Genomic DNA, 23,196 nt, shown 5'->3' on the forward strand with positions numbered 1-23,196 from the left:
GCATACATTCCAGTTAGAACCACAGAGCGTTTTTGTCTAACACTTTTATAGTTAGTTAGATATACTTACGACTTTTATACATAGCCCTCAGGTCTTCCGATACAAACTATATTACATTATATTTAATCATTCTGTTTTTTTTTGTTTTTTTTTTATTATGTGTTTGTGCTGTTGCACTGGTGATTTCTCTTTTCATTATATATATATATATATATATACATATATTTCCTCGGATCACTATCTAAAGTAAAAGCGTATAGTGTTATCCTGAGTGCGTTCAGGCCTTGGAATTGAGGTGACTGCAGTTAAACTATATCAAATTCAAGCGTTTAATCTCTGTTGTCGCACTTACTCTGATCGTTTTACCCTCGTACTCTTGTTGACTTTTCCTTAGTTCTTGTTACTAAGTAGGGTCAGGATTTAGTCACATAAGGATATTAGGTTTGTCGCAAACAAATTTGTGATATGGGAGTTCAGAAAAACCAAATTTCCGACGTTAGGACTTGGCTAGAACCGCGGTTTAACTTGACAGTAGTCAAGCCAACTACCGAGCTCAGGATTCGAGCTTGGCCATCTATCGCAAGTACTTCAAAATAACAGATGGCGTTAAGTGATATGAATGGGAGTGTAGAAAATTAATTTGGATATACTTTAAGTAGGCTAATGCTTGAATTTGCGTTATTAATTAAGCCTCTCTGTTTTATTTGAATTAGTCCAATAAGCTCATTGATTATTTTTCGTCTCTTTTCTTGGTTAGCAACTGGTTTATCTTTTTTTTAAAGAAATTTGATTTTAGTGGCCTAGGAAGCCAAAGTAGTCTCAGCATTCAGTAGGCCTAGGGGTTTTAGGCATCAAAATCTGGGGTGGGGGTAAGGTCCATCACAAGAGTGTAAAATATAAAGTAAAAGGGATGGTGGATTCAATATCAGAAAACTGTGGGGCAGCTGCCCCCCCCCCCTGCCCAGGCCTAGAACTGCCCCTGCAAGCATCTTTGCTGAATAAGAAGCTAGGCTGAGCATAGAAATAACCTAACCACTTTCCAATATAGCGAAAAGTAGCTTATCTAGGATTTTTTCGCATAGGGTGAATTTTACACATTAGGTGAACAAAACTTCCAGGAATGAATCTATGGCCAAAATGTATCCCAGGGAAGTAGGCTGTTAGCCTATCAAGTTATTATTTACACCATTTTCCTACTTCTAGTTTTTAGAAGATTGCATAAATAACAAGTCACCCACCTAAGTTCCAACAGAAAAAATATTGAAATATGGAACTCACCTGCCTGAGTTCCTACAGAAGAAATATTTAAATTTGAGCTTTGAATCTCTTTTTCATTGGTTTTGATTTTTGGAAATATAATTCCTGTTATTTCAGTAGAATTTTAAGCCAGAATTCTTAAGCTAGAAATTGAGGCTCTAAAAACTTTCCTTGGGCATTATTTTAACAGGAGATCTTTTTTACAATGTTTCTATTTTTAACATGAATTTTGGTGAAGGTCCAGGAGAGGGTGATCCTTCATATACAGGATAATTTCTCTTTGTTTCAAGTTTCAATGGAGCTCCTTACTTTCAGTTCACCCCCTGTCAAGTTCTCTCCAGACAGTTCCATTCACACTGAAAATCCCCCCTTCCTGTAAAATCTCTTGTGAATGATTCAGCCTGAAAAACTAACCTAGTATACTTTCATTTGAAAAAGACTTTAATCTCTGATTTGTTTCTTGATCACTCTGGAAATGCACCCTTCCATATTAATTTTTTCCAGTAATCAAAACATGCAGAAAATAGCTCCTAGAAAATTCCCCCAAAACATCTCCATATGCAAAATTAAGTTGGCAAAGATAATGTAAGACAATTAAAAAGGATTTCATACAGGAATTCTATCAAATTCCCCCCAGCTAAAAATTTTCCCAGGAATTTTTCCCCCTTCCCAGGGAAGATTCTTCCAGTGGGAATCCACCCCAAGCACAAAATTGCCCCCCCCCCCCAAAAAAAAAAAAACTGTCTGTATAGACATTTGCAAATTATAGACAAGTATTTGCAAAGAGCAAATACTCACCATGGACCAAAGTGGATAGAGGAGGCAGATGTCAATCTCTATGCTGAGCAGTGCCTGGCAGGAGACTTAAGTCAAGTAAGTCAATATGTAAACAATGGGCAAATTTCATACTTACAGGCCTCTCTGCACAGACTATGGAGGGTCATTTTACCCCTAAAGACATTGTTATTTGATCTTTCAACTATACTGAAGAAAATTGCTATCTCAAAACTTTTGATCAGATAACTTTGGGAATTAAATGGGCATGGGAGGGGGGCCAGTTGCCCTCCAATCTTTTTTGTCACTTGACAAGGGCACTAGAACTTTTAATTTGCGTTCAAATCTGCCCTCTTCTGATCTTCTTGTACTATTATTTCAATACAATCACCCCTGGGAAAAAAACATGCATCTGTGATCTATCTCCTGTCAAAAATAGCAAAATACCACATTTTTGAATATAGGAGCTTGAAACTTCTTCAATTGGGTTCTTGGGTATGCTGAATCTGATGGTGTGATTTTCATCACAATTGCATGAATTTTAGGCCCCTCTCCTATTTCAAGAATTGTGCAAATTTTCTCAGACTCATAACTTTTGATGGGTAACTTGGTGAGTCTTATATGAGCAGAATAGCTGATTTCAAATAAAGCTGGGCTATATTACCCCAATCCAAAAGAAGGGAGGTGTGAACAATGTTACTGGAGTACAGCCAACCAACTTAACCCCAGTTTTTTTTTCAAAAATGTACAAAAGTTTTTTAGCTAATTGGTTAAAGGCACACATTCTTGAACTTATTGACTTACAACAATTTGGAAACCTGAAGAAGGCATCTACTTCACACTACCTTGTTAGTCTTCTTGACACCATTCTTAAAAACCTCAAAAACACTGATACTTGGTTGAATCTTTTATTAATTGATGTCCAGAAAGTGTTTGACCCAATTGACCACAATATCAAAGTTCAAGTTCTATTTATTTTCATAAAATAACAAAAACAATATCCCAAAGGGCTCAATGGTCTGTTATTTGAGAAATGGCACACAATAAATAAAGAGTTATAAAACTTGTCTTAAACATACTAACCAACATCTAAATATAAATATATAAGGAAAAGAAATCAACTCACCAGCAGTCCCCATGAAACAGCAACCCTGACATAACCCTACAATAAAATACAAATTAAAATACTCTGCATCATCAAGGATACAACGCCAACAAAACAACAACCCAAAAAAGAAAAAAAATAATAAATAAACCATTTAATATAATAATAAACCAGAAACATTTAATACAAAGCCTTTAATAAGAAACTTTTCATCTGTCTCTTAAAGGAGACAAGTGTTTGTGACTGCTGGATCTTAAACTATGTAAATGTAAATATCTGTGTAAATGTAAATATGTAACTGTAAATGTAAATGATCCTTGTAAATAAACTGCTGACAGAGTTTCAAGTGAGTCCCTTTCTAGTTAAAATTGTTGCCTCCTTTTTAACAAATTCTTTTCAAGTGCTTAAATAAAAAAAAAACTGTTTATTCTAATCCCCTTCTTATCTTTTGTGGGGTGCCCCAGGGAACTCTGATGGGTCTAATTTTATTCCTTATAATGATTAATAATCTCATGACTGACCACACAGAGCAATAAAAGTATATGGACTACCTGTCTGCAGCTGAGGTTTGTCAACAAAATATTAGGGGAGAGTAGTATATGCAGGGATGGATTTTGGAAAACCTCCAAAATGTATGGTTAACATTGGAGTAGAAAAATGGTTTATGGCTCAAATGAATGCCCCAGAACTGCTGCATAAGCTATGATTTTTCCTGATTTTTCTTGTATAGCTAGAAGGGAAAAAGGGGGGCTATCCCTGCTTATACCATTTGTCCCACTAAGTACTGGGAGTGGTATATCTTGGGACATGAGGTGGTTTACTCTGGGACATAGTAAAAAGATTCATGTATTGGTAGAAAACTTCAACTATTCTTTGTATAAAAAGTACAACAAAATTCGAATTTAAAAGTAAAAATATCTTAGGCACAAGACTGGACTACCAGTTCATTTTTTATCATTAGGATGCAAGTAAAAACAGATAAGAAAAGACGCAATGTATGGACTGAACTGTAAGAATTTACGTTGATTTTTGAATCTAAATGGAACAGTTGTGGGCATCAAGTCATGGCTAGTTGTAGAAAAGGCCAAGAAAGATAGTCTAATTGAGTGATAGGAAATTACGGTATTACTTCCATCCTTATTAGAATAAAGTATAAAAATGATGTTAATTCGTTAATAGATGTTAATGATGTTAATTTGTTAATAGATATGTCTATCTATTATCCATCCATGCTTCATTCCTAGGGCAGTAGAACCAAGGTAGATAGTCACAGCTAAGATAGTGACAGAACCTATAGTTTTCCAGGTGTTTGGTTAAAATGGCAATAGAACCAAGGTAGATAGTCATAAAGCTAAGATAGTGATAGAACCTATAGTTTTCTAAGTGTTTGGTTAAAATGGCAGGGTTAAGTGTGCTTCTCTTATTTGACCAATATTTGTTTGCTATCTTTTAGCAAGTCACATCCGCCCAGACTTAACCAAGCTTTTAATGGGTAACATTAAATTAAATCAATTTTATATATTTGGAATCCATATAAAAAGCCAATTTTTTTGATTGATTAATTGCTATCAAAATTTTGTTTAGGAGTTTTGGCCACTATTGTATCGACTCCTTACTTACAGTTTATTGTGAGCTGTCTCATACAAATGTAACTAAAATGTAACCAAGAATTTAGAACTGACACAGGACTGTTAATTTGGATGGAATGACAGGTAAACAAGCGTCTAAAGTCAAAATTGGGCCATTCTGCAATGAGTGTCAGGCAAGTAGAGGACGCATGGTATATACTGGGACATGTCCCACTACATACCACTTGTCTTGTCCCAGTATGTACCATGTGACCTCTACTTGCAAATTGGGTCTGATTTTTTTTTACTGTTGCATATTTTTCCACAAGATGGCCACACAGTAGGGCCTGATGTTTTAGCTTTCGTTTGCCATCTTACATGCACAATTTCTGCAAACCATTACAAGATAAAACACAAAATACTACTGCCCAAATATTTTTTGTAGGGTATAGCCAAAACTTTGAAGTCGATTTTCTCAAAAACGATAATAGCAACTTACCAAAATTATAGAACTGTCATGTCTGCCATTGAATGAACTATACTAGGCGGCTTTATTAGATTTTTTAAAGAATGCTAGATGACAGATAAGTACCATGTCCCACCTTATACCCTGTCCCTGCATATACCACTTACCCCTAGAAGCTCAATTATGACATTACTTGACAATGTCACACAAGAGGCTTCTTTGTCAAAGATGAAAGTGAACCCTAATGAATTGTCAGTTATGACAGTTAATTTTTTTTAAATCATCCCCCACTTTTATAAACCCCATTCCTCCCAAAATTTCTGTCACATGCATTAAACTACTTTAGGTGACAATTACTGTTGACTTGAAGTAGGATGTCCATGTTCAAAAAAATTACTGATTTCTTGAAGTTATTGATTTTTTTTTTTTTTAAGCACATTTTTAGGCTGTTTCAAACCAATGAGTTTGGCACTGAACTTGAGTTTGACACAAAAACTACTAGACAGGGAAATCTTTCACTAGTGGCCTGGATCTGCATACTAATTCTATCCAGTGCCTATCTTCTTGCTTATTTCAGTTTGGCTGCTTTCCAATAATCACAAATATCATATGAATAGCTAAGCTATCTCTTATTGCCTGCTTGTTAATGATTCTCTTTACTGTTAAATTACATAGTTTAAAGTTTTTCCATCTAAAGATTGGAGCAGGGCCTTAATTAGTAATGAACATGGTCTTAAACAGATATTGGTAGAATATTTTGAAAATATATTTAATCTTAATAAATTATTGTTAAAGGAAGATTCTTTAGTAAGGAGGAGTCAAGGTTAGTACAAAAAAGATTAGAAAATAACAAGGCTTAAGGCAAAGATAGTATGGTAAATGAGTTTTTTTTTTAAGTTAGGGCAATTGCAAATTTAGAGATAATATACTGACAATTATCAATTTGATATTTTAAATGAGGATTTTGGGAAAGTTTTAGTTAAACTCTTTTACAAGAATAGATAAGAGTTAAGTTGATTTTGGTAGGAAGCAAATTGCAAAATGATGCTTACTAGACTTTGAGAAAGGAATGGTGGTTGTTTTTACAGGTTTAGAATTAACAGATAAGAAGTTTTTGAACTATTAGACTTCTTTAGTCCTGAATTTTACAAATTGCAAGCAGTCAAAGAGAAAATTTCAGTGAATATCATTGTAAAGATCTAGATAATTATATTAAAATAATTAAAGATATTTCAAGAATAATATTGATGTGGTTAAGATAGGAAGCAAGGTTATTATTTGGTTTGGCATGGAATCAGGTGTAAATCATGGTTGTGTCTTATCATCGTATAGATTACCTTGGTCAACTTTGTCCTAAGGAACAAAGATAAGACCACAGTACAAAAGAGAAGGATCAGACTTTTCTAGGCTTAGATTATGCAGGTGATTTCATATATATTTGTGTTTAATTAAAAATGATCAAATTTGCAGAATGACATCAGTTCTGGTCCACAATACAGCAGCAGGAACAGTGAGAGCCAAGACAAAGAAAGCTGATAAGGTGGCTCTTAAAATTGCCACAGCTCTGGTGGATGGTGTACAGTGCCATGCTGGGAGCTCCTGCTCGTCTCAATACAATTCATGTAAGTAACTTGTTTGTAACAAGAGGTATCTAGGTGTTAAACGCTTTATTGCCACTAATCGCCTGAATTGGTGACGTTGTCATAGAGATACCACCTGATTATAGAGATTATAATAAACACATATAGAGGTCACGTTTAAAAAATATACGCAAGGGGTCTTAAATCAATGGTTGTTTACGACCTGGTTTCAACTGTTTCATGTCTAGGGTCATTACCTACCATGTTTCAAGTACATAGTGCATGCTATACTTGATTGAAGGTATTTGTCTAAAGAACGGAATATTCTAGAAATGTTCTAGAACAGTCTAGAAAAGTAAAAAGATATAATGCATAGTTGGCCTGATTCTAATGAGCAATTTTCTTGTTGTTAAGTCACAAATTCAGGCTTTTTCAAAAGAAGTCGTTTCAAGGAGATGAGGGCATTGTTTCAAATGAAGTTTTTTCTTCAAAGAAGCGCCAAAATTTGCGAATTAGTGAAAATGTAAAGAATATAGAAAGAAATCTCGCAGGGGATACAAACTTGAATCCCATCCACCCCTCCTGTGTCAGTGCCTGAGTAGGATATGTTAATTTAGATAATATGACAAAATAAAGTTCTGTTATTGAAGTACATTTCATACGCAAACATTGCCAAACTTGTATTTATCGAAAAAAATAAATATAAGAAAAAAAATCACAAAAAACATACAACTTTTCGATAGAAAAAAATAAAAAGCTCAGTAAGAATTAAAATCAATAAGTTTAGCACGAAAAATTAAAGTCAATGCAAAAAATGTAATAAATATATATATACATAGGCCTATATGTATATATATATATATATATATATATATATATATATATATATATATATATATATATATATATATATATATGTATGTGCGTGTGTATATTACATAGGTAAGAAAATGTATTACAAGCCCATAATAAATCGATTAAGCCAAAAAATGTTTGAGTCAAAACAGCGAGCTAAAAATAAAAGAATAAATGGAGCTAAAATGGGGATTAATTAAAAGTGAAGTTAAATGTTCAATATAGTGTTTGAAGAATGAAAAAATTATAGGCACCCCACATGACAATGATAAAACACCCCAAAACAACGTCAACCCTTGTTTTATTGCTGAATAGATTGTGCCTAAATTATGAATGAATACGTTTTAGTTTAGCAACAGTTAGTGAACACCTGTTTTGTTGCTGAGTAGGTTGTGCCTAAAATATGAATGAATACGTTTTAATTTGGCAACATGTAGTGAGCCTTAGTTTTATGGCTGAATAGGTTGTGCCTAAAATATGGATGAATATGTTTTAATTTAGCAACAGTGGTATTTTGACCACCGGAACCATCGTTCTATGTTCTTGATTGGGGGAGAATTTCCAGGCTCTTTAGGTGACCAATGAAAAGTTTTCTATGGTCTGTAGCGAATAGTCTATGATGATAGATGCTGTAAGTGTATAATCTAAGATGTTGTACTATTTCGAACAATAAACTTCATAGTAAATACATATTTAAGTTTACTTTGAAACACAAAGGTCAAATTGGTCTCTGAACTACCCTCCTGGCCTTAGAAAGGGTACTATAGGAAATCCCAATTTGGAATTTTGTCTCAGTTTTAAACTCGTTTTAGAAGCATTAGTGAGAACTAATTGCAAAAGCTACGCTGAATATTTGTCTTTATATTCAAGAAGTTTTAAATTGAAAAACAGTGCCTTTAATTTAGATCATCTTATGGCTATAAAGAAAAATACTAATGACTGGTTTTCATAACTGAGGGCTGAAGTGTAGTTCTAATATATTTTCCCACACAGTGGGAAATAGAAGGAACATATTTCCTCCACACAGTTTTTATTAGTATATATTATTATAAATAATGCACGGTCAGTGGCGTCCATTGGCCGGGTGGGAGCATTTGACCCCTCCCTAGATTTTGTAAAATGCTTTCATTGAAAACTCTTTTGAATTTTCATTTCATAAATTGAAAGAAAGACAATTCCCCCCCCCCCTGTAGATTTTGAAAAATTCATCCCCTCCAATGAAATTGTTATGAATTGACGTCAGAGCTGAATTGATCATTCTTCTTGTCTTCTCCTCCGATACCCTTCGCCATTGTAAACTTTTTGGTAAAATTATAGCAAATCATATAACTGGCTTTTGTATAAAGTGAATATACCACTCGATGCCTTTTAGCTATTTACGAATATAATAATTGCTTCTACCTCAAATTCAGATTTAAACACCTTTGAGCTCTAAAAAATGACCTAAATATGGGGTATAAAAAAGGCTAAAAACATTGGTCTCAAACTTTAAAACATTGATCTCAAACTTACTATTTCATTATAAATCCATATTTTTAACGTTATATAATCCGCAAGCACTGATTTTCCAATATTAATTTGGATAATTAATTTTACCAATGTTATGGCGTTTTCTTCTTCGCACTGAGAAAATGTAGTATTATTTTGTCAAAAATGGCGCGAAGAATACGTAGTATTATTTTGTCGGAAACGACGGATAACTCGTACTTTGATTGAAAATTCGTCATTTTTAAGAGCTTAAAAAGTGCTTAAATTTGAATTTGCTATAAAAGCAATTATTATATTCGTAAAGAACTTAAAAAAAGGTATCAAGTGGTATGTTCGCTTTATTGGTAAGTCAGTTATATAAACTGTCAGAATTTTTTGAAAATTCGTTATTTTTGAGAGCTCAAAAAGTGCTTAAATGTGAATTTAAGGTAGAAGCGATTATTATATTCGTAAAAAGCACAAAAAAGGCATCGAGTTGTATATTCACTTTATACAAAAGCCAGTTATATGGTTTGCTATAAATTGACTAACCTTTTTTGTCTATCGTTTTTTATTTGCATAACTGTATATTTAAATGTTATGGATTGCTTTAGTGACCTAAACTACTAATTTGGCTAATTATCTAACTTTGAAAGCTACAAGGAAATAAGTCAATTAGCTTAATTGAAATTCTTGTTGTCAAAGTAGTAATTTGTATTGGATACAAATCAGATAAAGGACAGACTCACAATTTTTGGAGATATAGGCATTAATGAAAGCAGAATTTAATAAGCCTGTTATATAGAAATAATGTGATAAGCTTGAAATCTTAAGAGGTGAAGTCACTCCCAGTTCAGTCCCCAGGTCAGATTAAGACTAGGTTGGGATTAGGTTATCAAAACTATTTAACCACTTGTGAGGTCTTCGACTTACTGAATGGGTCTTGAACATAGATCAGAAAGTGATACTTTCGAGAGTAAAATATAGCAGACATTGTACAAACTCGCCTGCTTTTGGCATGTCTCTGAAAGACCTTAAGAATATCTTCTTTTTTATAAAATCACTAACCTGCGTGACACTGCCCTCTTGGAATAAGCATCCTGGGGTGCCGATGATAAACTTTACTGGCAACACTGACATGAAGCCTCTAGACAGGTCTCACTGACGTGGAAGAAGCTAATAGTCATCCTGGTATAGATTGTCACTCCCATGACTGAAGGTAGACCAAGGGTTAATGTAATCCAGCTGTAAGTGTTAGTATTAAGAAAAAGTTTGCCAGCTTCGAATTGCCAGGGAAAGCTGATAGAACTTAAGTTCTGCTACAAGTAAGCACTATTTATGGGGCTTAAAATAGCATCGCTTCATTTCTTTTTTCCTTCTTTGTTCGATTTTTGTTGATTCTAGTGTCTTATTTGTAGTGGAGGAGGAGTTCAGTCATTTTGAGAAGTTGATAACCAAACTTGGCGATGACAGTAGGAGTGGCCAGAGATGTTCTACTGCCTCGGTTATTTATGCCTGCAGTCTCATTAAAGCCAACGGTCCACAATCAGAAGCTAATTTTAAAAGTCAGTACCAATTCTAATGTCATTAATTCCTATTTTGTGGTGTTCTCGTGCATGCTTAGTTATAGTTCAAGTTGTATCAACTACATAGTGTCGTAAGTTTCTTCAAATCACATTAAAGGTGATATTTTAAGGGAGGGATGTCTCAGAATCCGTCTCTGTTTTAATGGTCGTAAAATCAGCCATGACTTGCACGCTGTAACAAAAAAAAAGATATTCTACCCTATTGGGATTAAAGTTGCTGATTTTTGGAAATTCCAATTCGCAAAACAATTTATTGCTATAATTATACGATATATATTTTGATAATCCATCTGTGGCCAAGCAAATCTAGGATACCCTCGAATGGGGTGGTAAGAGGTCATAAGGAAATATGTAAAGAAAAATATGACTTTATCATTTTTACTTGTAACCAGGTATATATGCTGGGGGGGTCCTTACCACCCTAGGTAACCAGATTCCATAATTTTTCTAGATGAAAGGAAAAATCGTCGAATCTAAGTTACCTTATATAAGGCAAGCTACAAATTGTTAGAAGTGGTGTCTAAATCTCTTTATAAAAAGCTTTATTTGGCTATCCAATTGAAATATTCTTCTGTCTGTGCACGACAGGATTGGTGAGATTACAACTTTAAAATTCATAAGATCGTCCGATTTTACTATTAACTTTATGTTCAGATTTATTTTTCTCTTACAGTATCATTAAATTCATCTTGTAATATTTCTCTATTGCTGAAAATATTGTAGGTCAATAAGCCAGTTAGTCTGATCGACTCTCAAAAATAGGAGTTGGTCAGTGTTCAATAGATTGTAGAACATTTGTCTTTGCAATGGCTTTTGTCCTTGATTTTTAGTTGATTTTAGGCTTCTGGAACAGTCAAGAATTAAGCTAGGCTCTAACAGGAGCCAAATTCTGCTTCGGTAGCTGGATTTTAGTAAGTCGTCTAACAGAAAAAAACACCATCATCTGAATTCTGATCAGAGTCGAAAAATCAGTTGTCATAGTTGGCAAAGCTGTGCTAAAAATAAATTCCTGTTAAAAAAACATAGTACTGATGGTTAGGTGGACAAGTAACTTCCTCAACATTTCTCGATAAGTTCTCCTCAAAGCTCTCTTGGGACGTAAATTTCGATCGGGTCCAATCTCCCTGTGCAAGAAACCTGTGTGTGATTCTTTCTTCTAAGAACCTATTATCATCCAGCTCAGTTATCCCTCTATACAAGTCATACATTTGGGCTGTCAACAAATATAGATGCCCGTTTTTGATGAACTCAAGACTCGACTGACACCACTCCAGAGCTTCCATTTTAGGGTCTCAGGGGCAAGAGCTAATACCGATCGCGTACTTTCACAACGTTTAAGTTAGGAATTTCGTGTGTCCAGGACTGTTTCTTACAAGTACAATCAACCCTTTCCCCCCGCCGAGCTATATAGTATGTATATCGTCGACTAGTTGGTCTATTTAAAAGTTACCGTAAAAAATGACTGCTTATGTCCTAATATTAAAGTATGCTTCTATTGTCATGTATCATCATATATCGATATATATCATATATCGTGTCATATATCGTCGACTAGGTTGTCTATTTAAAAGTTACCATAAAATATGACTGCTTAAGTCCTAATATTAAAGTATGCTTCTATTGTCATGTATCATCATATATCGATATATATCATATATCGTGTCATATATTATCGACTAGGTGGTCTATTCAAAAGTTACCATAAAAAATGACTGCTTAAGTCCTAATATTAAAGTATGCTTCTATTGTCATGTATCATCATATATCGATATATATCATATATCGTGTCATATATCATCGACTAGGTGGTCTATTTAAAAGTTACCATAAAATATGACTGCTTAAGTCCTAATATTAAAGTATGCTTCTATTGTCATGTATCATCATATATCGATATATATCATATATCGTGTCATATATTATCGACTAGGTGGTCTATTCAAAAGTTACCATAAAAAATGACTGCTTAAGTCCTAATATTAAAGTATGCTTCTATTGTCATGTATCATCATATATCGATATATATCATATATCGCGTCATATATTATCGACTAGGTGGTCTATTCAAAAGTTACCATAAAAAATGACTGCTTAAGTCCTAATATTAAAGTATGCTTCTATTGTCATGTATCATCATATATCGATATATATCATATATCGTGTCATATATCATCGACTAGGTGGTCTATTTAAAAGTTACCATAAAAAATGACTGCTTAAGTCCTAATATTAAAGTATGCTTCTATTGTCATGTATCGTCATATATCGATATATATCATATATCGCGTCATATATTATCGACTAGGTGGTCTATTTAAAAGTTACCATAAAAAATGACTGCTTAAGTCCTAATATTAAAGTATGCTTCTATTGTCATGTATCATCATATATCGATATATATCATATATCTTGTCATATATCATCGACTAGGTGGTCTATTTAAAAGTTACCATAAAAAATTCTACTTAAGTTCTAATATTAAAATAGGCTTCTATTGTCAAATAAGCCAAGTATTTGCCATACTATAACAAAGTACTACTAAAAAGGGTAATTCATCACACTTTCACGTGTGATCAGTATAACAAAGTACTATGTGTGCTACATTGACTGATGCTCTTAGTGGCACAACTCGTCGTGTATAGCAGACATGTTATGCTGGTACTACCCTTTGCCAAGCCAGTACAGCAAAGATGCAGAAATACGGTGCAGCCAGGATCGAACAGTTCGTGATAACGAACTGTAAGCAATGAGCGACACGGTTCAAAAGTAATCGAAACTTTAAAGAATGGAATTCTGATATCAAAAAATGTATCAAAACAATCGACTTATTATGCTGATTCCAAATATATTGGACTCATTTAGTTTAGTGATACCCATCAAAAGCTACAAGTCTGAGAAATTTGGCAGATTTTCGAAAAATGGGGTAAATACCCAGTAAAAGTAAAGGAATTTTAAGGAAAATCACGCCATCAGTTTCAGCGTATTTAAGAACCCTAGTGTAGAGGTTTCATGCTCATGTCTGCAAAAATATGGAACTTTTTGTTTTTGCCTGAAGTAAATCACGGATGCGTGATTATTTATTGTTGTTTTTTTTTTCAGAAATGATCGCATCGAACCAACAATCCTTGTTTTAAATTTTGATGTTGCTCCTTTCTTTCAGTTGAAAAAAAACTCATTTTTCTTATTTACCAACAAGAAGAGACCCGCACCAAGTACTTGAAGAATAGCTATGTAAGAATCTGTAGTGACATGGAAATAACCCTCCCTAGGGAAACTTGCCCTGAAAACCCGTTTGTTGATTTTCTTATAAGGTAGAGAGACAAAGGAAGAAGGATTAATTGACTAGTGGCAAACCTGGCCATTTGTTTCTAGTGACCTGGTGCCATGAATTTTGTTATAAAAAAGTTTTTTTTTACAATTGAAATCATAAGACCATAAGTAGTTCAACTTGTCCAAATGAACAGGTGAGTTCAAATTGAATGCACAATGACAATAGTATATTCTATTTGCGAAATTTTTTATATAGGGACTCGAGGAGTCTCTTTATCGAGGAATGCTATTGAAAGGGCACGTTCTGTAGATCCATGATGACAGATTGCCAAATATTTGTCTTTTCAGTCACCTGTGTAAGGCTAAACGGAAAGCAGATCGTCTGCGGCTGGGGTGGGAGGATGTTGTGAAGAAAGATTTAAGGGAAATAGAACTTTCCTGGGAGGGTGTAAGGATGGAGGCTTTGAATAGATTAGAATGGAGGAGGAGCCTGCATAGCTGTGCTGGTCTCAGGCGGTATGGTGCTGCGGTGAGTTTTTGGTAGTAGTAGTAACAGCTATAATTTGCTTGGTAAAATTTGCTATTTTCTATTAGTACTGATCTTTACTTAGATTTAAATAAATCTAATAATAACTAAATAATTATAAAGTAACAAAATGCTTGTATAAATTTTAAATATATAATCATTATTATATATTATTCTATATAATTATTTCCTCTATAGGTTTTCATTTCCTCTATATTCAGTAGATGTTTGCTGTTAGGCTGAAGCTTATTGCTTCAGCCTAAAAGCAAGCCAGGGTCTCCTTTCCTGTGTTTTCAGTAGATGTCTGCTGTTAGGTTAGAGCTTATTGATTTTCATTAGTTTTTTGAGAATTTGGCTGTTAAAATACAGCCAGGGTCTCTTTTCCTGTATCTTCAGTAGATGTTTGCTGTTAGGCTGAAGCTTATTGCTTCAGCCTAAAAGCAAGCCAGGGTCTCATTTCCTGTGTCTTCAGTAGATGTCTGCTGTTAGGCTGGAGCTTATTGATTTTCATTAGTTTTTTGAGAATTCGGCTGTTAAAATACAGCCAGGGTCTCTTTTCCTGTATCTTCAGTAGATGTTTGCTGTTAGGCTGAAGCTTATTGCTTCAGCCTAAAAGCAAGCCAGGGTCTCCTTTCCTGTGTCTTCAGTAGATGTCTGCTGTTAGGCTAGAGCTTATTGATTTTCATTAGTTTTTTGAGAATTCGGCTGTTAAAATACAGCCAGGGTCTCTTTTCCTGTATCTTCAGTAGATGTTTGCTGTTAGGCTGAAGTTTATTGCTTTACATTAGTTTTTAGAGAATTCGGTTGTTAAAATTGCACCTTTAACTAGTATTGTTAACAATTCGAGTGTATATTTTCTAAATTGAGCAGATCAGGCCTATGACTTAATTTCCTGTCATCACATAAACACTAGTCCCTGTCATTATTACCGCTTGAACTGGGATACTTCATGTGATTGGCTCTATGGAAACAGTCCTTTCTGGCGCGTGTTCAGAAGGGTGGCCCTTAGGTCTTGCTCCCAACCCCAAAATCTCAGAATTTACTATAATTCACCCGTTGTTTCTATTTTACCGTCTTAATCCCCTCCCCCTGAAAAGACAGTATTGCATAAGTGTCTTCTTCCATGGTGAATTTTAGCATAATGTTCCATTTTCTTTGTGGCCAAATTCTATTATTCACCTGTTTGTACTAATTTGATTTCATTTTTCTGATTTTTTTTTAATTTTGTTGTCATATTTTTTATTTATATTATTGTTTGTGAATCTCTAAAAGCCTTAATGATTACAGGTTCACTTGTAATATGCAAACACAATAACGATCTTTCGCCTATATGTTTTTATACAACTTTTTGCCTATATGTTTTTGTTTTTTAACCGGGTCCGCTGAGCAAATTTGACCTCTGAAGATGATGCTGATTTTGATTCTATTTCAAGGCCAACTCGACAAGTGCTTTGTGGAAATTCGGGATGCCTGTCGTGACAGTTCAATCGACCAAGTTGCACGATTACATTTGCTTGAAGTGATAGAATTACGAGGAAACAAATGGCATCAGAATGAGAATATAGCTGCTTATTATCGTGAGAGATTAGCCAAATTAAAGGTAAAATCACAAATTAACAAACAAAAAAATGCCTATAGGCAAGTGTGTATATTCCTGATGAGACCTTGTGTTGGGTTGTCGCTTTTGAACTATTTGTTTGATTCATAGTCTTAAGCATTCGGTTTATGACGACTTATACTTACTGACGACACGACTGCCTGTCCATGGACTATTCTTTGCGGTTGAATGTGTACGGTTATGCTGTTTGACCTATGTAATTGAATGGATGAGCAGGGTTAAGGCCTCATTCAAGTACTGATCTAAATTAATTACTAAAGTCGGAAAACAGTCTTTCTTTCTCCTTTTCTCTTTCTTTTTGTTTTTATTTTTATGTTCGGTTGTGTGGTGTGTGTTTGTACTGTTGCATTGGTGATTTCTTTTTTCATTATAAGAGAAACTAAAGCAATTGAATTCGTTACTGAAATATGGGTAAACATATAGTCTACCCCTCTCTGTTCCTCTCTCTCTCTCTGCCTCTCTAATTCTCTACTATTATCCTCTTTCTCTCCTTTTCTTTCCGCTGAAAGTGTTAACAAATCCAATTACACAAAAAATCCTTAAACTAGTTATGCAAAAGACCAGCAAAATAGAAGAAATAGAAAAACTCCTCAGTAAAAATTAGAATAAAAACCAAACTCAAAAGAAGCTCATCGTCGTTACCACATAGAACTTTCTCTGGACTTGTATAAAAGGTTATTCATTTATACAATCTCTGATCAAAACTGTTACCTTTTTTGGTAGCCGTCCTGATACTTGTTTAGCCACAAGTTTAGGATCAATCATTAAGTTCAGAATCGATGCTTTAAAAAAATGAAAGACATTAATTGAAACTGATTTTAGGATATAAAACAAAAAGTCCTATTGAATACAATCACTCATGAAACGCTGTGAAAAACAATTAATGTTTGATAATGGGCATTGTAACATCAAAGCACAAGTTAAATGTTACATGTAAAGAGCAAGTGGCTGTGGGAGAAGGGTATCCCCACTCTTTTCCACATACTTTGGGTAATCGTATATTTCAAGGCACAAGCGTTCCGTTGACAAGACCTTTCTAAAAAGAGTCCAACCACCTTCTTACTCCCACCGATTCTAGAGATGAGATCATAAAGTGCCGTTTTGGTATCATATGGCACTTTTATACGGCTTAATTTGTCAATAACCATTAGATGCAAATATTAGGTTTCGAATAAGCCGTTAACCATCTCTCTACAGCTATTCAGCAATCAGCTATGGCCAGCAAAAAAAGATAGCGATACAGCGATACATCAATAATAGCCATGCTAAAATACGATTTTAAACTTTTTAAGATGGGGGGGGGGGCTTTAAACCACCGGTCAAGGTTGAAGTTGAGCAATAAATAATTGCAAATAAAAAAATTGCAACTCTAGTTATCTGTTTATTCAAAAGCCAATAAATGGGTTCAACCTAAGTTTGCTCAGATATACACTTAAAGCTAAATTTTACTCTAGCCAGCCAAGATCAGTGAGTATTATGGGGGAGAATTACTGACTGTTGGTGACCTCTCATCCTCAACCGCTACACTCGCTATAGCACTGCTCGTTAGGAATAGCTACAGGTAGGAACGTGCTGCTAATAGTGCCGTAAAAAGAGTTTTGTGTTATATACTCCTTCCAAGTAGAATGACCTCCAAGCAGAACTTACTCAAAAGAACCTTCTCTTAGCGTCTAGTAACACATATAATATCTTATTCCTTAGTCCTCCTTCTATTCCTTCAAAAGCTTCTTATTTTATTATTCTTCACTCATAGCGTCTTACTGAAATATACGAAATAAAATATAAATTAGATTATCTATATACTTTGTAGATGGACGACCCTGAGCTGATGACCTCCGTTCCTAGTAATCTAATCACCCTTCAGAATTCCCAGACACAGGGTCCTTTGGCTTCCCACGCACCGACGCTTATGCCTGGTGAAATTTTGAAGAACTCTGGAAAGTTTACTGCGCCATCTAAAATTCCCGGGAAAAATTATTTGAAAGATGAGGTTGTTATTAGAAATGCTGATTCTGGGAAAGGTATAATACATGATTTTACTCTTCTTGTTTACTGTGCCATCTAAAATTCCCGAGAAAAATTATTTGAAAGATGAAGTTGTTATTAGGAATGCTGATTCTGGTAAAGGTATAATACATGATTTTACTTTTCTTGTTTACTGCGCCATCTAAAATTCCCTGGAAACATTATTTGAAAGATGAGGTTGTTATTAGAAATGCTGATTCTGTCGTTAATCCGATACAATACAATGCTGATTCTGATAAAGGTATAATTCATGATTTGACTTTTCTTGTTTACTGCGCCATCTAAAATTCCCCGGAAAAATTATTTGAAAGATGAGGTTGTTATTAGAAATGCTGATTCTGGTAAAGGTATAATACATTGATTTTACTTTTTCTTGTTTACTGCGCCATCTAAAATTCCCAGGAAATATGATTTGAAAGATGAGGTTGTTATTAGAAATGCTAATTCTGGTAAAGGTATAATTCATGATTTTACTTTTCTTTCTATAAATTTATCTTGTGTCAGTCGCTTTTTAAATTATGTTAATTAAGAAAAATGTCAGTTTTTTAATTTTAGGTTGATTTTTAAAGATACTTTTAATTGTGTTAATCTTAAAAATTTCATCTCTGATGAAAGTAAAGAATGAATCTGAAACTTAAGCAATAATTATGTCTTCGCACCCTCTGCTGCATATTTCTACAAAACTCGTGCAAATAAACAGACTGATGATATTTCCCTGTGTTTAGGATTATGCCAAACTAGTGCTTTATGGAAAAAAAATAAGATTAGAAACATTAGGTGTTTTATGGTATAAATAAAGTACTTTAGGATTTTTGTATATAGTTTAAATTCGCTCAATTCGGCTTGCCTTCGGTAAATTGATCCCAGAACAATGGCTGGCTCTCTTTTCGGCTCTAAAATGGTTTAATCTCCGGTTTACTCCGGTTATTTATTATTATTATATTAATAATAAAATTATTATTAGCCGTTAATCTTCAGTTCTAGTTACGTCATGATAGTAGTGATATTTTACTTTTTTTTTTCTCTTTTGTCGTCCAATTTTTAACTAATAATGTTGATTAATTATTATTTATTATTATTATATTAATAATAAAATTATTATTAGCCGTTAATCTTCAGTTCTAGTTAGGTCATGATAGTAGTGATATTTTACTCTTTTTTTTTCTCTTTTGTCGTCCAATTTTTAACTAATAATGTTGATTAATTATTATTTATTATTATTATATTAATAATAAAAATTATTATTAACAGTAATAAATTTTGACTAATAATGATAATTCTCAGAAAGGTATTAACCGAGGGGTTACCGACTCTCAAATATTATGTACATCAGGTGGTGTGTGTTAAACAAGGCGGAACTATGCCAAGCATGACGATGTGTGCCAAGTCTGGCACAAAGTTGTGCGGTTAATCATCATATCAAGTTACTAATTCATATTATACCCTTAATGAGTTAGTTAATATTTAGTAGAATCTGATGAGCTAGTCCTTGGCCGAGTGGGTTGGTGCGCTGGATTCGGGATCCCTTGTCTGAGAGGACGCGGGTTCGAATCCCAGTGTACCCAATTCTTCAGTTAGGGACGGGGGTCAGTGGCGTGACTCTGTAAGCTTAGCCAGAGTCGACCCAGCTCTAAATGGGTACCTGGAGAAATCTGGGGAAGGTAAACAGGAAGGGTGTGCGAAAGCACAGGATGGCTGGCCTCCAACCCCCCATTACACTTCCTGGCTGAAGGGCCAAGAAACAGAGATCAGCACTGCCGGTACGGACTGTAAAGGCTAATGCCGTATCCTTTCTTTCTTCTTCTTTCTGATGAGCTAGTATTATAGTCTAAAAACAGAACCATTTATAAAACTATTATTATTTCATATTTACCAGATTATTGATTAAACAATGGAATGCTAAACACTGCAAAGTCTACGATTGTTATGCTCGTATATTAGCTAAAACGGGATTATTCCATCAAAAAGGCTACCTGTGAAACGAGTATTATTATGCGGCACACATGGCGTTCTGAGCTGTACTCCAAGTAGCTGGAAGTCGGTACCCATCAGTAGTAACCGAAAAGGAAGTGCTAAAAAAATTGATTAAAAGATCAACTTAGTCAATCAGTTAGGCTGTTTCCTGATGATATTCGACAAGAAAAAAATACTCTATAAATGCGTTTATTGGCAGTTATGCTTAATAACGTTACTGGTAACGCGTAATATTAGCAGTCAGGTTTATGAAGTAAAAGCTAGTCTTCTTGCTTAGCTTTATTTTCAGTTTTTATCTCCAATAACAATTAGATTGCGTAGAGGTAATCTAAAACAATCTTAGCTAAAAAAAACTATATCTCTTTGAACCAAAAATCTCACCCCCAAAATACATGCCTATGAAAAAAATAACAGCAAATGTAGAACAACCAAGTAACACCAAAACAAGCTCATCCTGTTAATATATTCCTCTTTTTAGCAACAATAGGTAAACTAAATATGATGAATATTACCAAATCACAAATATTAACACTTAGCAAAACACCTGAATGAACTAAACAATTATAAAATTCATCTTTACCATGTGGCTCTTTCGATCGGGACAACCATTTAGGAAGAACGCTTTTTAGCATGATTCACTGCAAAGAACAAATGGAAATCTTTGAACATAGGCTATATAAAACTATTATACCTGTAAAATGGGTATTACTGTGTGGCACAGATGGGGTTCTGAGATGTACTTCAAGTGGCTAGAAGTCGGTACCACCAGTATTAACCGAAAGGGGAGTGCAAAAAAAAACTGGTTAAAAGATCAACTTAGTCAATCAGTTAGGCTGTACCTGAATGTATTCGATAAAAAAAAAATAAAAAAAAAAAAAAATTATGTATGCGTTTATTGGCAGTTATGCTTAATAACGTTACTGATGACGCGTAATATTAGCAGTCAGGTTAAAATCGTTTCTAAAGTAAAAAACAATTACTTTGAATTGGGACAATCATTTAGGAAGAACACTTTTTAGCATGATTCATTGCAAAGAACAAATGGAAATTTTTGAACATCGGCTTTTCCTAGAAAACTTAACAAATTTAAACTTTTTCTTTTTTGACACAGTAATGGGAATAAAAGGACGACGCGTTCATTTGATTGAGGAAATCAGCGAAACGATCATTTCCTTCCAAAGAGGTAATTCCTAAAATTGTGTGTTGCATCCTGTTCATTTAACATGCTGTGAATAACATCATTTATACTACTTTTCGCCTACTTCTGTAGGCTATTTGTTTCATCCTTTTATTTGTTTTTAACCAATTTTCATTGGACGACTGTCTTACAAGTGCTTTGCATATTATCTTACGCTTTGTTAGCCTGCCCTACTTTTTCTTGTTATGAAACAACTAATGTGTTTAAAGATATAATACTGTGCAAATTCAGATCTCTAACTATAGTTTATTTTCCTTATTTGTTTTTTTTTTTTGCTGTGCAACTTATTTTTCTTGCTTATGCTTTACCTGTTATATTTTACGTTGCTTATAATGCGGCTTCATGTACTTACGGAATTTAGCTTTTATTCTTAAAATACATATAAAATTAAAATTAAATAAAGTTGTATAAAACAAGAAAATACGTTGGGAGAGAGGGGGGCTAAGACCTAAAAAGTTTTCAGATAGGGGGAGGAGAAAGGTCTTTTTGACTTAAAAAAAAGTTTTCAGCTCTGTTAGACAATGCCTTTTCATTCTTGTTTGTTCCTCTCTTCAACATGAAATTTGTTCTGAGACATGGAGGGGATCGGAAAATTTTATATTATTTTCCTTTTTTCAATTTTTAGAAGGACGTCATATAATTTCATTCCTGTGTCCAAGTTTGAAAACTTTACTCACTTTTTTGAATTTTTGACCAATGATCCGCGTAGCGCGTGTTCCGATATCCTCATTCTCTGCCATCGACCGGGATTGCTATGAGAGGTTGCTCGTGGATTCTGTCACTGATGTGTGGACCTTGAGATTTAACTCTCTGCTTATTTACGCTCGATCAAAAGAAGTTAGATTTTCGAATCGTTGCCCATCTTCTTGAGTTAATATGTCATTGCAAATTTTAATTTAATTCTTAAGTCGATATCATTAAGCAAAAGTCGTCTTAGATACAGAGTTGTTTCAGCTGAGCAATTTTTCTGATAAGAAAAACAGGCCGACCCCCGAGAGTGTAGTTAGGGGACGCGAAGCTATATTCTCGAGGGCCGAAGGTTTGATCGAGTGGTGCTAGGCGATTTAATGTGATTTCCCTGCTTTTGGATTTGGTTAAGAAACGGAATAACAATAGAGGGCTTGGCATAATTTTGTTGTTTATGAGTCGTTCTTTGTCAGCTTTAACTTGACTTCTTTGTGACTTTCTAAATCTCAAGTTAGTTTTTCAATTTCAAATTCGTAGACCTTTCCGTAAATTCTCGAATGCCTTTACAATTTACGCTAATTTTTAAGAAGAAGCATAATTTGTTGTGCAGTTAAGTTTAAAAACCAAGTTATGTTATCTCTAATTGAAAATATGACTGCTTTAATGGAAGTCCAGTATCATTTGAAATTTTTTAAGTCTTTCCCAGCTTAATTTCACATACAAATTATGCTTTTTCTTGCATTCGATAGAAAATTGGTGAAACGCTCTAATTTAGCTCTTTCTTGGAGGCAAGAGAGAGCTAAAGGCATCCTGGCTGAGTGGTTGGCGCGCTGGCGTGGGAATTCTTTGTCCAAGGGGCACGGGTTCAGTCCCAGTTGTGACCAGTTATTTAGTTTGGGACGGGGGTCAGTGGCGTGACTCTGTAATCTCAGCCAGAGTCGACCCAGCTCGAAATGAGTACTTGGAGAAATTTGGGAAAGGTAAGCAGGAAGGGTGCACTTCCTGGCTGAAGAGCCATGAAACGGAGATCAGCACCGCCGATTTGGACCTTAAGGGTCTAGTGCCGTCTTACTTACTTACTTTTTTTTCTCTTCTTTTTCCTACTTTTTCCTCAGCATATCTGATTGAATCAATCGTTGCATTGTCAAATGTATGTACAAATATAATAAGAAAACTGTGGTTTTGGGTATGAATAAGCTAAAGGTGGATCTAGGGCGAAAAGCTGTTTTTTATTTTAATG

The 23,196-nt window shown here is 34.4% G+C and overlaps 1 protein-coding gene across 3 annotated transcripts in view; it reads left to right on the forward strand.

Moving 5' to 3' along the window:
- Positions 1-552: 552 nt before the first annotated feature.
- LOC136034138 (eukaryotic translation initiation factor 4E-binding protein Mextli-like) overlaps positions 553-23,196 on the forward strand; it is a 61,166-nt gene continuing 38,522 nt past the window's right edge. The window contains exons 1-6 of one of the 3 annotated variants that reach the window (XM_065715311.1): positions 553-655; positions 6,641-6,792; positions 10,491-10,637; positions 15,888-16,054; positions 17,883-18,093; positions 21,183-21,254. In XM_065715311.1, the coding sequence (XP_065571383.1) occupies positions 6,642-6,792; positions 10,491-10,637; positions 15,888-16,054; positions 17,883-18,093; positions 21,183-21,254 (748 nt within the window). In that variant the 5' untranslated portion in view covers positions 553-655; position 6,641. The other 2 variants (XM_065715312.1, XM_065715314.1) reach the window with 2 other exon arrangements.

Source organism: Artemia franciscana, chromosome 12, assembly GCF_032884065.1.
Source record: "Artemia franciscana chromosome 12, ASM3288406v1, whole genome shotgun sequence".
Lineage (NCBI taxonomy): Eukaryota > Metazoa > Arthropoda > Branchiopoda > Anostraca > Artemiidae > Artemia > Artemia franciscana.